The sequence below is a fragment of the Corylus avellana genome, chromosome 6, assembly GCF_965113065.1.
Source record: "Corylus avellana chromosome 6, dhCorAvel1.hap1.2, whole genome shotgun sequence".
NCBI classification, from domain to species: domain Eukaryota; kingdom Viridiplantae; phylum Streptophyta; class Magnoliopsida; order Fagales; family Betulaceae; genus Corylus; species Corylus avellana.
In genome coordinates this window covers 550,094-564,110 of record NC_142495.1, presented here as the reverse complement: position 1 = coordinate 564,110, position 14,017 = coordinate 550,094, and the positions used below count along the sequence as shown (strand labels likewise).

General features: G+C 36.6%; 2 protein-coding genes across 6 annotated transcripts; both read left to right on the top strand.

Moving 5' to 3' along the window:
• The first annotated feature begins 1,386 nt into the window (after positions 1 to 1,386).
• Positions 1,387 to 5,918, top strand: LOC132188566 (uncharacterized). 2 transcript variants are annotated; one of them, XM_059603060.2, is made up of 4 exons: positions 1,387 to 1,683; positions 2,765 to 3,474; positions 4,370 to 4,804; positions 5,172 to 5,918. In XM_059603060.2, the coding sequence occupies exons 2-4, from the start codon at positions 2,769 to 2,771 to the stop codon at positions 5,348 to 5,350; spliced, it is 1,320 nt and encodes a 439-aa protein (XP_059459043.2). In that variant the 5' UTR covers positions 1,387 to 1,683; positions 2,765 to 2,768; the 3' UTR covers positions 5,351 to 5,918. The 2 variants fall into 2 exon arrangements, with proteins under 2 accessions (XP_059459043.2, XP_059459044.2); XM_059603061.2 differs by lacking the exon at positions 1,387 to 1,683 and adding an exon at positions 2,069 to 2,304.
• A 1,121-nt stretch (positions 5,919 to 7,039) lies between these two features.
• On the top strand, positions 7,040 to 12,424 carry LOC132187004 (GTP-binding protein Era-like protein). 4 transcript variants are annotated; one of them, XR_015912674.1, is made up of 11 exons: positions 7,040 to 7,488; positions 8,235 to 8,380; positions 9,343 to 9,483; positions 9,556 to 9,669; positions 9,770 to 9,895; positions 10,674 to 10,772; positions 10,930 to 11,031; positions 11,389 to 11,469; positions 11,580 to 11,700; positions 12,011 to 12,127; positions 12,221 to 12,424. XR_015912674.1 is itself a non-coding variant. In XM_059601153.2 (10 exons), the coding sequence occupies exons 1-9, from the start codon at positions 7,077 to 7,079 to the stop codon at positions 11,664 to 11,666; spliced, it is 1,308 nt and encodes a 435-aa protein (XP_059457136.2). In that variant the 5' UTR covers positions 7,040 to 7,076; the 3' UTR covers positions 11,667 to 11,700; positions 12,221 to 12,423. The 4 variants fall into 4 exon arrangements, 2 of the variants coding, with proteins under 2 accessions (XP_059457136.2, XP_059457137.2); XR_009440786.2 differs by having other exon boundaries at positions 11,997 to 12,127; XM_059601153.2 differs by lacking the exon at positions 12,011 to 12,127 and having other exon boundaries at positions 12,221 to 12,423.
• Positions 12,425 to 14,017: the final 1,593 nt, after the last annotated feature.

The window sequence follows — 14,017 nt, the reverse complement described above, 5'->3', positions numbered from 1 at the left end:
TGGGAAACTTGTACTCCCTACAAAGTCACCAAAATGACAAAAAATATGATCACTTTAACAATTACATGTGAAGAAGAATATTTGTTGGTTATTACTTTCGTCACAACAATTATGTCCGCTACACACTCCATATAAGATAATCCTAGCTCAGATTGTTATAACTTATATCCCATCTCCTATAAATAGAAGTTGACTGTAACAAGTAAATTTTTAAACTCATTTTTACTTTCTCACTTTCTATTCCTAAACAAAAATTTCTCCCGGAATGTCCATAATTCTAGCAAGTAACCGCCGCCTATTTGTTGTCTCTAGGCTTGCGGTAAACGGCACTAATAAGTCCCTTTCATTATTTCATATTTAATTTAATTAGACACACGCTAACTATAATTAGTGGGGAATCATCAAAGGCTGCTGGTTTTCAACGTAAAAAGAATGAGACTCCTTCGCTGATCCTTTCCTAGGTTGCATTTTTGAGACATCAGAATTCAGATAGCCGTGTCTAAAACAAGCCCGCGAAACCCGTGGTAACAACTAATCATGACAGGAACATCTACTTGTGTTTTAAGCAATATTTCGTAGATGATAGATCAATGGTAGATATTTGATCCCCGCTATATGATTAATTAGCTGTAATTGCGATAAAAAGGTAATTAAAGTTTACCCTCCTTGGAAGTGAAAAGGTCAATATATATAAGACTTTTGCACTCCAAATTCCACCTAATCAGCTATCCTAAATTTTCAAAAAAAAAAAAAAAATGCTGGGAGTAAATAAGTTTTTTGTATTTGGCTCATATTCTATTACAATCAACCATTAGATTTATGTGATCTATTATTGATTTACATGAAATTTACATAAGTTTATAAATTAAATGATTAATTATAATGGAATATGAGTCAAATATAAAAAATTTATTAACCCTTAACACTTCTAAATAAAATTATCCGAGATCTACTAAGGTAGATGAGGCTCATTCTTTGTGTTATTTTCTGAATTGATAAAAATTAGGATCACAGTAAAAATATTAATGTGAATTTCTATCGGAAATTCTTATATTCATTTCTCATCGGAAGATAAGATATACTCTTCGTGTTTCCCAAGGAGACCGCCGCTTTAAGTGACCTCACCGAACACATCATCATAGTTTGTTTGACAAGGCAAGTTTCAACAAAGCGACGTCGCATGAGCGAGCGTAAACTGAAAGTCGATATCGTCCTTCATCTAAACCAGGCCTTCCCAGCTACTGATAGGCTATTCTAGACATTCCGTGCACATACAATGACAAAGCAGTTGAAAAAGCGGGGGCGAAGCTTCTAAAAAGTAAAACAAAAACAAAAAAGAAGAAAAATTCAAAAAGGTGTTCTGTTTCAAATATTTGCGGAACGGTCTGTGCGTGAGGGAGAGGGAGAGGCGGTCTTTGCGATAAATAGCCAAAGCACTAGAAGAACAGATTAAAAAAAAATTAAAAAAAGAAGGGGGGGCTTTTTTGTGAAGGTGAAGAAAGAAAGAGTCGCGAGAAAGAGGCCAGCCAAGACAAGCCAATCTGAAGGTGAATATGCCGCCTAAACTCACCGGCCTCTCGTCTCCCGCCTCCTCAGCTCTACTTCTTCTTCTTCTTCTTCGTTCGCCTTCTCTCGCGCGCGCTTAAAGCTTTTCCTTCCGCACTATTTCCTTCTATTTCTAAGGTACTTTTTCTGTTTCCACGGATTCTTTTATCTTTTTAAAATTTGAGATCTGTTTTTTTTTTTTTTTTTTTGTAATTTTTGGATTCTGTTTGGTGATGGGGAGAGTTGAAGCGAGGGATGGAATAGCGGGTAGGAATTATGAATGTTACGGTCTGTGTAGACTGTGTTGCTGTTGTTTTGGTTGTGCGTACAGCTGGGAGAGATAGCTGTATTTGGGCTGAGTTGCGTGGAGGTTTCGTTTTTTGTTTTCTGGCCTTTTCGCAGCTGCCAAACGGAGCGTTTAGGTCTCTTTTGAGACTTAATTGCGGGTTGAGTTTTTGGTTTAGCCGTAATTTATAAAACATGTGTGTCTGTACCGGTTATGGATTTTTTGAGGGTTTGGTATTGAGAATTTTGGGGCTTAGGGTTTCAAACTCACCTTGTTTCTCTTTCATCCAGTTGCAAAATCTTGTGTTGATTATGAGATTGGCTGAGTGATTAAAATACCAGGAAATTAGTTTTTTTAAATCCTCGTCGTGTTTGAATAGCAGGGATAATCAAGTGTATTAGGCTAAGTTATATAGAGGTTTTAGTTTTACCTTGTCAACCCCAAGGAGCTGTCGGATTCTTCGAGAATCTGGTGTGAGTTTTTTCCCCTCTCTCTCTCTGTTTTTTTTTTTTCCCATTCTTAAGCTAATAATGTTATGTGTATTACTTTTATTGGCTATAGGTTTTGGAGATCAAATTGTAAAATATTTTCTAGATTTAGTGCATCAGTATATGCGTTGCTGATATCCTGGGTACTATAATCCTGTTTGGTATTTGAGATGCAAAAATGTGTTATTACAAACATCCCCATCTTTGATTTTCCCATTTCTGGCAACTGATCAAAGAAAATCGTGAGTGTAACAACATCCTTTACACAACCACCGTTTACAATTAATTGGCTCTGTTGATGTTGGAAATTACAGATTTTTTTTTGGAAACGAATAAATGATTCACAAATTATATTCTTTGTTTCTCAGTAACTAACTGTTAGTTTTTCTTCCCTCTCATTAAAATGAATTTTCATTTAATCTTATTTTCCTGTTTTGTGATGCAGAACCATGCCGACATTTAGTGCTATAGCTTTAGATAGGTTGTTAGAACCTGGATCCTCAAAATCTGTCGACAAGTCTCCTCCTAATTCAAAGCCTCCTAATTCGATACCTGTACCTAATTCAAAGCTGGATAACAGAAGTAGTTTACCAGTCACAGAAAGGAGACTTAAACGCCCTCAGATAACGCCATCACTCTATGCCACTCCTAAGGCAACCCCTCTTCCAGATTCACCCACTTCCTTCACACCTTCCCCATACATCATCAACCACAAACGCCGTGGGCCACGCCTCCGGAAGAGCTTTTCTGAGGATGATGTGTCCTCTCAGCAGAAGACTGATGAAAAGGTCAACGGGAATATGGAGAATGCAGAAACTGAGGTTATCCATTCAACTGATGATGTCTCTGTTACTTTCACCATTCCTGGTGCTAATGAGGAGGAGCATGTGAATGGTGGCCATGCCTGTGAAGTGGGAAGCTTTAACAGCAAACTCGAGAGCAGTAATGTGGAACTTGGGAGCAGCAGTACAAGTAATGGTGTGGTTAGGGAAGATGATGTGTTGAAGGTTGAAAGAGATAGCGAGTCTGAAAATTTCTTTGATCCGCAGGAATCACTTAGCGCTACAAGCAACACAGATGGAGAGGATAATTATGGGGCAGAACGTTCTATGAAGCATACCACACCAATGGGGGAGTTTTTTGATGCTTGGGAAGGTAATCAGTCATTTCTTGTCTAATTTTCATTTATTATATACTTGTGGTAGTCTTATCAATTATTTATTTATATATATATACTTATTCCCTCCATACTGTATTGTTGGTATTCTATTCATTTTGGGATGTCCAAAACATTGTTCTCTTTGAAAGTCAATTGACACAATTTTAATAACTTTTACTTTACTTGAAAGGTGAATTTCCCCTTTCTATTTGCTTTATTTGAGTTCAAGTTAATGAGGGTAATTTTGGAATCCACATTTTATTTCAAAGACAATGCATTAGATGGTGTCTTCTTAAAAAAAATGGGCTTTCTAAACAGAATAACCAACAGGAGAGGGAAGGTCCATCACTTTGTGGATGTGAATGGTCAAGTTCTGCCAAATATAGGTTTGGTGTCTCAAACTTAGTGATGTGAACTTTATGAACTGAGGTGCTTAAATATAAATTCCGCACCTGATTTTTTATTTATTTTTTATTTTAAATATTTTCATTTTTTTAGTTGAGTATGTGTCTTCAATGTTGTATATTCATGAAAACTACAGTGTAGGCGCTGGTGTTTGGTAAATGTCATATTTATGAGAACCAGGATTAATCATCGTAGCTAGGGACACACCAGTTTTTCCAAGGATGTGTTGGGTGTTCAAATTCCAGCAGAGGAGCTTGACTGCAAGACTCTGCGTCTCTAATTTTGTTGTTTGTTTGTGAGAGTTTAGTACACAGAATAATCTTACCTTGTTTTGCGTGGTTCTCCCATTTGGTTAATAAAATATAATTGCTGGAAATGGTAAAAGTTGAGCATTTATGTCTTTAAATAACTTTTGTAGATATACCAAGACAGTTGTGAGTATATAGCAGTATTGACATCTTAATTGATACTCTTTACTTCCTACAGAATTATCCTCAGATGGTGGGGCACAATCTTCTCTTCGAGATGATGAATCTGAATTGTGTGAAATGAGATTGAATGTATTGATGGAAATAGAGAAGCGGAAGCAAGCAGAAGAAGCCCTGAATAACATGCGAAGCCAGTGGCAGAGGCTAGGGCAACAGTTATCTGCTGTGGGGCTGACGCTCCCCGCTGATCCCACTGTTACAGCAGAGGGTGAGCAGCTAGGCTGTGACCCTCCAGAAGATCTGTGTCAACAGGTAGATGTTACTAGGTTTGTGTCAGAATCTATTGGGAGGGGTGTTGCAAGGGCTGAGGTGGAGATGGAGAAGGAAGCTGAGATTGAGGCAAAGAACTTTGAGATTGCTCGTTTGTATGACAGACTCCATTTTTATGAGGTCGTGAATCGGGAAATGTATCAGAGGAACCAAGATGCTTTAGGTCAGATTTTGATACCTTATATTATCTACTCTTGCCTTTTCTGTCTAGTAATTCATCCCACCCACGCACATGCGCCCACAGGTTTAGACCTTTTAATATGATTGTGGATATTGCAACAGTAGCTTATGTGGCATGAGATCCTGAAGCTATATACTACTAAAGTGGGGATCAGATGATACAGTGCCCTCTTTGTGCACAAATCCACACGTGTGTGCTTATGCGCATACATACACGCTCAAATTAGAATATGCACATGGAAACCTGTTGTATTTGATGCTTGCACAAGTGCTTCCAACTTTCATATAGGCCCTGTTACATGTGTTATCCATTATTTGCTCTTAACTCTGGCAGTTTTCTGTTTCTGTAGAGGTGGCACGACATGATAGGCAAGTGAAGAAAAGAAGGCAAAGGTGGGTTTGGGGTTCAATTGCTACTGCGATCACGCTTGGCACTGCAGCCTTAGCGTGGTCCTACGTTCCAACAGGAAGAGGGTCATCTTCCACCGACCATTTTCAGAATCCTGAGGGTGATGATGCAGCCAATTAATAGGTGGCCAATCAAGTAGCAACCATGATGCCTTGTCATGGAAGACAAGAATAAACGGTCCCTACGCTTGGTGGATACAGTCTCTTGCTTTTGTCAGTTGATTTCTCTGCACTCAGAGGTTGTATAGTTCCTCCAAAATAAATTTTCTTTGTGCCCTTTGCTACCAATATCGAAGCGATAGATCATGAAATAGATAAGTCTGGTTATTATAGGCATGATTTTTTGCAGGGGTCGGTCTATTTTAATCATCATTTTGGCTGAAGCGGTGCATAGAAGGGAGATGGATAAATCTCTTGGTAGATTTGAATGTGTTCATTTATAACTCTGGCAACCTGAGGATTATTTTCGAAGTCTGGCACGTGGGGGAATGGTTCCATTCCATAGTTTTTGATTTGTTTCCATACAAACTCAAGCGAGCTGAAATTCCAATTTTGTGTTGCATTCTGCCTTATTCACCCTATTTGGCATGTTTACTTTAAGATGTTTTCCATGGCCGGCTTTTGGTTGCTGAAACACCATGTAGAAAATAATATTTCTACTCTAAAAATAGATGAGGTTTTTGGATTTCTGTAAGCAATTCGGCTGATAGTGATACTGGAGGCTTTTATTTGAATTTTCCTGTTCTGCCAAAGGTTTTGCCCATGTTTTTGTGCTTGATTTATTAAAGGATTTGCAAAATCATTGCTGGTTACCATGCCAATTGTTTGATAAAATAGCCATATCAAGGGCAATTCTCGTTTCGTCGGTGGGACGATTAATGATAACATAACAAAGGCCATGCCATGTAACGTTTCTTCAATCTTTCTCTAATTACTATTTTATTTGTCATGTTCTCCACAATATTTCAATTTTTGTAACGTTTCTTCAATCTACTATTGGAATTGTAATGTTCTCCATCTTCAACCCAAAATAACAAAAGTACCCCGATAAATAAATTAGAATAAAAAAAAAATGAAATACAAAAATTTTGAAAAAACAAAAGCTAATATTTTTGTCATTTTGAGTGCAAAAGGAGGACGCTGCAATCCCAACGTTAGACTGAGAAGAACATTGCAAAATTGAAATATTGGGAGGATTCAGGATATTGCACAAGAGTGGTAGTAGAGGCATAAATGTAGAGTGTTTTATGATTTAAAAATGAGTAATGTTATATATCATACTAATATATTATTAATTACTATCATCTCTCTATGTTGACGTGGTATTGTCAATTTATCATTGATTTTTTTTTCTTCCTTTTATTAAGGATTGATTTAAGGTTGATTGACAATACCATATCAAATAGAAAAACATATGTTGTTTTGATGATGTTTTGAAAACGAAAAAAAATGTTTTCGGGGTTGCGCTATTTTCTTCTTTAAGTTAAAACTGTTTTTATAATAGTTTTCCAAACGCAATTGAGTCTATTTTTAGTTTACTTCACACATACGCGAGTAATGTTAGATATTGTATTTTTATCTCACATGTATCTAGCAATGTTGACGTTGTAGTTCCAAATAACCCTTGAATTAATTTTTTGTTTTTGTTTTTTTTTTTTTAAAAAAAAAAAAAAAAATTAATTCAATTGTTGGTTGAGATTGCCCTACAACATTGTGTTATATCATATATGTTTAGAATAAAAATGTAGTATATAATATTTCTTATATATATAAAAAACTTTATAACAATTCCTAAACGAGGACGTTTTTGTGAACTGGTTCTGTAGATTAGAGAAAGGAGCGAAAAGATGCTAAGTGCCAACAGTAACTGCAGAGCTCCAAAAATGGAGCTAGCTCTACACACATATCCAATTCTTCCCGGAGATAAACTGGTCCTTACCCATTCCTCCCACATAGATAAATTCATCACCGCCTCATTCAGCACCAAAATTCCGTTTCCCCATTTCACTAGAAACCAATTCCGGCAAACCCGTTTCCACTTCCAAACCCGTAGCACTTCCAGGAACAGGAACGGCACCCGAAGCCTTATCTTGTCAGAGGAACAATATGATTCTGAAGAGGATGCAGAGACGACTTCGTATTCGGAGGACGAGTCTTCGTTCTTGTCTCTGAGTGTGAAGCCTGACAGGAACATGGCCTTGCTCGACGACTACGAGATGGAGGAGCTTGACTATCCCGCGGACCCCAACCATCGTAGCGGTTAGCCTCTGCTTTCTGCTATGCTGTGTTTTTGTTTGTTTCTTACTCTTTGTGATTTTGGGCACCCATAATTTTGGATAAATAATTAAGAAATGTGATAGCTTGAAAATTGTAAACTTTTGCATCTTTGTAATCGGCATGTGTTCCTTATGAAGAATAGTAGTTAATAGTTATTTACATGAAATTTTACAGATTAGTTTTATAACTTTCAAGTAGCCCTTTGAAAGTCAAGTAAGCTAACATCTGAATTCTGTTTAATTTTGAAGAGAATGCCTTAACCTGGAAGCAATGCCGAAAACCCGATACTGCGATAACCTTCAGTCCAGTTTCTTAGAGAAATCATGCTTTTCGCACTTTGCATTCTTGTGACTTATCAGGTGTGGTTCAGGTGGATGAATATGTTCAAAGCTAGTGTTTTTAATGACTATATCCTCTAAAGAATGAGTGTATCAGTGAAATAACCAGCTTTAGAGAACATAGGCCCGCGGTAACCGTCTTCCTTCTCTAGTGGTCAGTGTTTATGAAGATCAAAAATTTGATTTAGTCTGTAGGAAAAAAATGCACATTATTGATAATTGATTTATGGGATAAGATCCCAGAAAAACAGTGAAAAATATTTTTCATTGTTGGAGTCCGTTTCCCATCTTTTTACTCATGGTTCAGGCTTTGAGTTCTTTATATTTTCTTGAGAAGCTTTACAGGTTATTTTTCCATTATGGTTCTGAATTTTAATGAATCAAATGTAGGTTATGTGGCTGTACTTGGCAAGCCAAATGTCGGAAAGAGTACACTTTCAAACCAGATGATAGGCCAAAAACTGTCAATAGTTACAGATAAACCTCAAACTACGAGGCACCGAATTCTTGGTATATGTTCGGGCCCAGCGTATCAGGTTTGTTTTTATTTTTTTTTATTATATAATTTTCTTGTGGTTGATTTTAGTTACCTGTTAAAACTTAAAGCAGAAGTCCTTTTATGGCTTAAAGTAACTGAGATGAAATGGTTTATATTAAGTTTCAGGCATTTGGGCTGTTGTGTATTCTGTTGATTACTCTGGCAGTGTTTCTGCTTTGGATCTGTTTTGTGAGATGTTCCTCATTCTCTGATTGTTTCAAATGCTTCAAGCATCACTCTCTTGCACCAATTTTTTTTTTCTTTGTTTAGTTTCCTATTACAATCTGATTGGATGACCTTATATTTAGGACATATAGGACATATATAAATGCCTCTTTAGAATAAGAGTGAAACTCAATCTTGATTCTGTTTTCTGATTGTTGTTATCTTAGCCATAAGATGAGTGTGTTCATATTTACTAACAGGAATATGATTGGTTGGTTACCATTGCAACTTTATTTCCCTCATAAATTATGCCAAAAAGATTTATTCAACTTTCTTGAGTATTTGTTGATAGTTGCACTTGTGCAAATTTAATGTCCTATGGGACTTTCTGAAGCTAATACAGGGTTATTGGTAGTAGGTAAAGCTTTTTGCAGATAGACATACTGACTTCAAATAGTCTTAGTGGATAATTTTTATTGGCTTGCCTTTCATTCATGTTAAGAACATACGTTGTACTGACTGCAATAATATATAATAAATGAAAAATTAGATGAATGAAGAAAGAATATAGAATGTCCAGAATGTCAATTAGGCTGCGGAAAACTTTGACCTGTAAAACACTGTATTTATCATGGAATTCCAATATCTAGTTGACAGGAAAATTGCATCGAGTCAACTTATGGATATTGTCATGAGTACTGCTCTAGATCCCTGCAAAAGGAGTATATGGTGTTGATAACTTCCTAACTTTTTAGGGCTTCATTTCTTTCTGGCTCTCATACAGTTTGCTTGCAGATGGTGCTTTATGACACACCTGGTGTTATTGAGAAGAAAATGCACAAGTTGGACTCTATGATGATGAGGAATGTTCGAAGCGCTGCCGTCAATGCAGACTGTGTACTTGTCCTTGTTGATGCATGTAAAGTGCCCCAAAAAGTATGCTCCTTTGTTTGCAGAATTCTTTTTCAAAGTTTGTGTTGTTTCCTTAATTCATTTTCCTGTTTTTAGATTGATGAAGTGTTGGAAGAAGGTGTAGGAAGCCTCAAAGATAAGCCACCCACTTTGCTGGTTTTGAATAAGAAAGACATGATCAAACCGGGTGAAATTGCAAAGAAACTGGAGGTCGGAGCTCAGTTGATATTTGCTTTGTCCTGTATAAGTGCATTCACTATTTAAGATTCAGTAAGTTTTTATCCTAGCTTAAATTTCATGTTCCTTGCAGTGGTATGAGAAATTTACAGATGTAGATGAGGTTATACCTGTGAGTGCAAAATATGGTCATGGAGTGGAAGATATCAAGGACTGGATACTATCAAAACTTCCTGTTGGACCACCTTATTATCCAAAGGCACGTAGAAATTCAATTTTTTTTGCAGGGGTCCTTTCCTTTTAAAAACGACCATTTATGAGCTGTGATGGTATATTATGGTCTTATCTTTGTTTTAACATATTATTATAGTCTAATTCCATCAATTGGGCATGAACTACACAAATTAAGCACAGATAATGAATGTCTCTGTCAAGTTTTTAGTTTGTTTTTGTGAGAAGACATTGCTTTGCTGAATTACTGGAATATGAGAAACAAAATAGCTTGACCCTATCATCCATGTCAAGTTTTTGGCTCTGCTTGACGCCCAAAGAAGCAATTTATGTGACAAACTTCCACAGTCTGGTCTTATTTAACCTGTATGTAAAAATGACGTAGTACAGATTAGGGAAACTATGCCTAGGTGTTCTTGTGGTGGGCTTAGGGTTAGGAGAATATGTGGATCTAGGGGTTAGAAAAAGGGTTAGGGTTTCAAGATGGGGAAAACCAGAAAAGCACTGTTTCTTAAAGTAAACACATTGCTGGAAAAATATGGATAGGAAATGTAAATCATCATAGCAACTAAGAAGGGACTTGGTTGTAAGATAGGCATCTCCAGGCCTATTGCACCGAGTAACATTTTATGATCTCTAGCCCATTGGCCAAAAGTGATTATTATTATTTTTTTCTATGGTGCTAATTGTCAACTTCTTTCATCTTTAAATGAGGTCCTGCAATATTAGTAATGCTTTCATAGTTTAAAGTTGATCACTTCTTGTATATGATCACTTACCTTGTCTTGTCGCATTTGAATTCCCAGGATATTGTTAGTGAGCACCCAGAAAGATTCTTCATATCTGAAATTGTTAGAGAAAAGATCTTTATGCAATACCGTAAGGAAGTTCCTTATGCATGTCAGGTATATACCGTATATTATTGGAAACATATACCAAAAAAAAAAAAAAATCAATTGATCTCAGTTCCTCTCTCAGTTTTTCTCTTTTTAAGTTATTTTTGGCAATTACTTCTTTTTTTTTTTTTTTTTTTGACGGTGCTTTTAATTTGGAATCTTACAGGTGAATGTAGTGAGCTATAAAGCCAGGCCAGCTGCAAAAGATTTTATACAAGTAGAAATTGTTGTTGAACAGAATTCGCAGAAGATCATCCTCATTGGGAAAGTGAGTATAATTAATTGTGGGATTTACTGGTTGATTTTTTTTCTTTTATGGTAAGTGACATGCACCCAGTAGGTCTTGAGAACGTGTTTAACACAGAAGTAGGGTGGCAAAAATGTTGTGAATGTATTATAGAATTAGCAATGGTCAACAAACTCATTAAATGTTTGAAATACTAACATTGTTTGAACAGAGATAAAGTATATATAAATAGAAGAGCTTTAATTTTTTATGAACTTTAAACGTGATTTTGGTGCATTATGAACTTTACTCGCCTGAGGATTAATTTTGCATTATACACAGACGTGTACACAGAGCATTTGATATGGTTATCTGATTTTATGTCTCAAATCACTACAGGAAGGGAAGGCACTGAAACTACTTGCAACAGCTGCCCGGCTTGACATTGAAGATTTCTTACAGAAGAAGGTCTATCTTGAGGTTGTGTGCTACTATTGATGATTTGGGTGTAGCATTATTTTCTAGCAACTTTTTCTGGTAGTTGTTTCTGTTAGGAAATTATTCACCTTAAGACAACCATGTCTGAACAGGTTGAAGTGAAAGTGAAAGAGAATTGGCGGCAAGATGAAGGGCTGTTGAAGAACTATGGCTATGGAGGGCAAATTCGAGCGCTATGACTAGGAAGACCTTGTCTCGTATCCACAATAGAATGTAAGTGAATATGCTTGAATCATTGAAAAATTTGCTTACTTGATTGAGTGTACGATGATATCTCAATATAGAAGCCTTCCATGTTGTAGGCCATGTTTATTAAAGTTTTTTATTTGTCTTTTTGTTTTCTGTTCTAAAGATAAGTAGATTAATAAACAACTCAAAATATAAAACTCTAAAAAATACAAAAACAGTTTTTATTTTTACATAACATCAGAATTCTTTTTCAAATAAAAAACAAATAACACCCCAAGAAACCCATTTAACACTTTTTCATCATAGTAATTTTCCTATAGTAATCTGCGTACAGGAAGACTTGAAAGCCCAGTTTTGGGAGCTGATTTGCAAACTGTTGCCTAGCCTGGGCTTTCCTAGGCTTCACGGGCTGGTCATATAGAATGAAGACTGCACCTTTGGAGGCCTTTATGTTTGTTTTTGTTTTTTTGTTTTTAACTACATTATCCGTGATTTGTTTTCTGGCCGGAGTCATCTGCATGTGATCTGAGCGTGTCATTTTCAGTGAACGGGCCAGACATCCCATGTCACATGTCGGAAGAGAGGTGGATCCTCAGCTCGCTAATTAATGTCAAGTTTACAGAGCAAAGTTGAAGAGAGAGGAGAGAGAGAGAGAACAGTATTCTTGCTTGAGGCCATTGAATTCAGGTGTACTTATCTCTTAACGTTTGAAGAGAGTGAAGAGCATTCATCTTCTAGTAATATCCAATAGTTTTGCAAGTTGCAGCTACTTCGAGTGTTTTTTCAGGAAGAAAAAAGAACTAAAAAGTTCAATTCACTTTAGAAAATTAAAATGAGCTTGGACTACGAGTGAATGCAGCCATAATGGTAGCTTTCACCCTTTAAAAACTAAAATGCATCTTTGAAAAAACTCCAAATTAAAAGCATGTAGCTATAAGATGCTCCCACAACACATTTATAGCAGTAAAAGCCAAAAACGGGGAAGATCCGAAGATCTCATAGATTGCACTGGCCTACGAGATTTGTGGAACCCAAGCACAGAAAAAAGAGACAGGATTGGTGGACCATAAAGAAGGCATTTGATGCTTAGCCTCACATGGGTTTAGCTGCTAAACCCTCCAAGTTCTGCCGCGTGGTAGATTAGACAGAGACATCAAAGCAATAGAAATCCACCAAAAATAGAAAAAAAGCAATGAAAAGTGGTCACCAAATAGAACTTCTTCGGCCTTTTACGGTGGACAAAGCCTACGAATTAACAATTGCAGAGACTGGAGAGAACATGCCCATTTTTTGTTTCTGCTCAATACAATAAATGAGTTGAATACAAGCTTTCGTACCAAGTGGGATGCCAAAAAAATTGAAAAAAATATAAAAAGATCATAAGGCTCACATTGGATAGAAATTTTTATCAATTTTGTCGTCGGAATTGTTAGTAAGAGTCTTTATAGGTCCAGTTTCGAATAACCCACCTCACTCAAACAAATAGTGATGCAAATCGGGTCACTCAAGAATTCGAACAAAAGCAAACGTGCAATTCTGGAAGGCTGGCAGAAGACCCCGTTCGGAGTCCTGTCCGAACGGCTTATGTTTCTTTATGTTTTTTTTGTCGTAGCCGTCCGGACGGCCATATGTCCCGTTTGGACGGGTGCCGTCAGTTTGTTTTATTTTCTGCCGACTTTATATTGTTATTTTATTAGGGTTAGAGTTTTGAGAGTCTTTATTTCGTTATTTTATTAGGTTTAGGATTTTGGGGTATTCATATCATATTTTATTAGGTTTTTGGTTTTTGGCTATAAATATATGCTTATAGCCTCAAGAGAAAGGGCGAGTTTATGTTGATTATTGATTTTTATTAATGAGAATTACTCTTGCTCTTTTTTCCTTCAAAAATTAGAGAATATCTAACTTTTCAAGATCTAGAATTACCTATCCACTTGTTGTTCTTCGCTGCAACCTACTAAATGAGGCTGCATCAAATAGGCTCCATAAAAACTCTCCATCTAAATCCTCAAAAGTCAAAACTATGCATGGCCATGGGAGACCCAGACCTTTATCTTGTTTCCTTTTGCTTTTTGGCAGGTTTGTTATTGGCCAAAGACCTAAAAAGAACAAAAAAGAGTTACTGGAATCCAACGGTAGTAAAACAAGGAGCTTTTGATCTTGGAACTTAAGTTGAGTAGTCGATGCACCGACGACCACTGTCGGTAGCAATTGTATAAGAGCTCTTTATTTGCATAAAAATATTACGTCCCACAATTGCAAGGCCAAGGTGAGACGAGGATGACTTGCCTCAACCTTTTCCAAGTAATCGATTCAATTGCTTTAGATGTTTTGGCTTGGA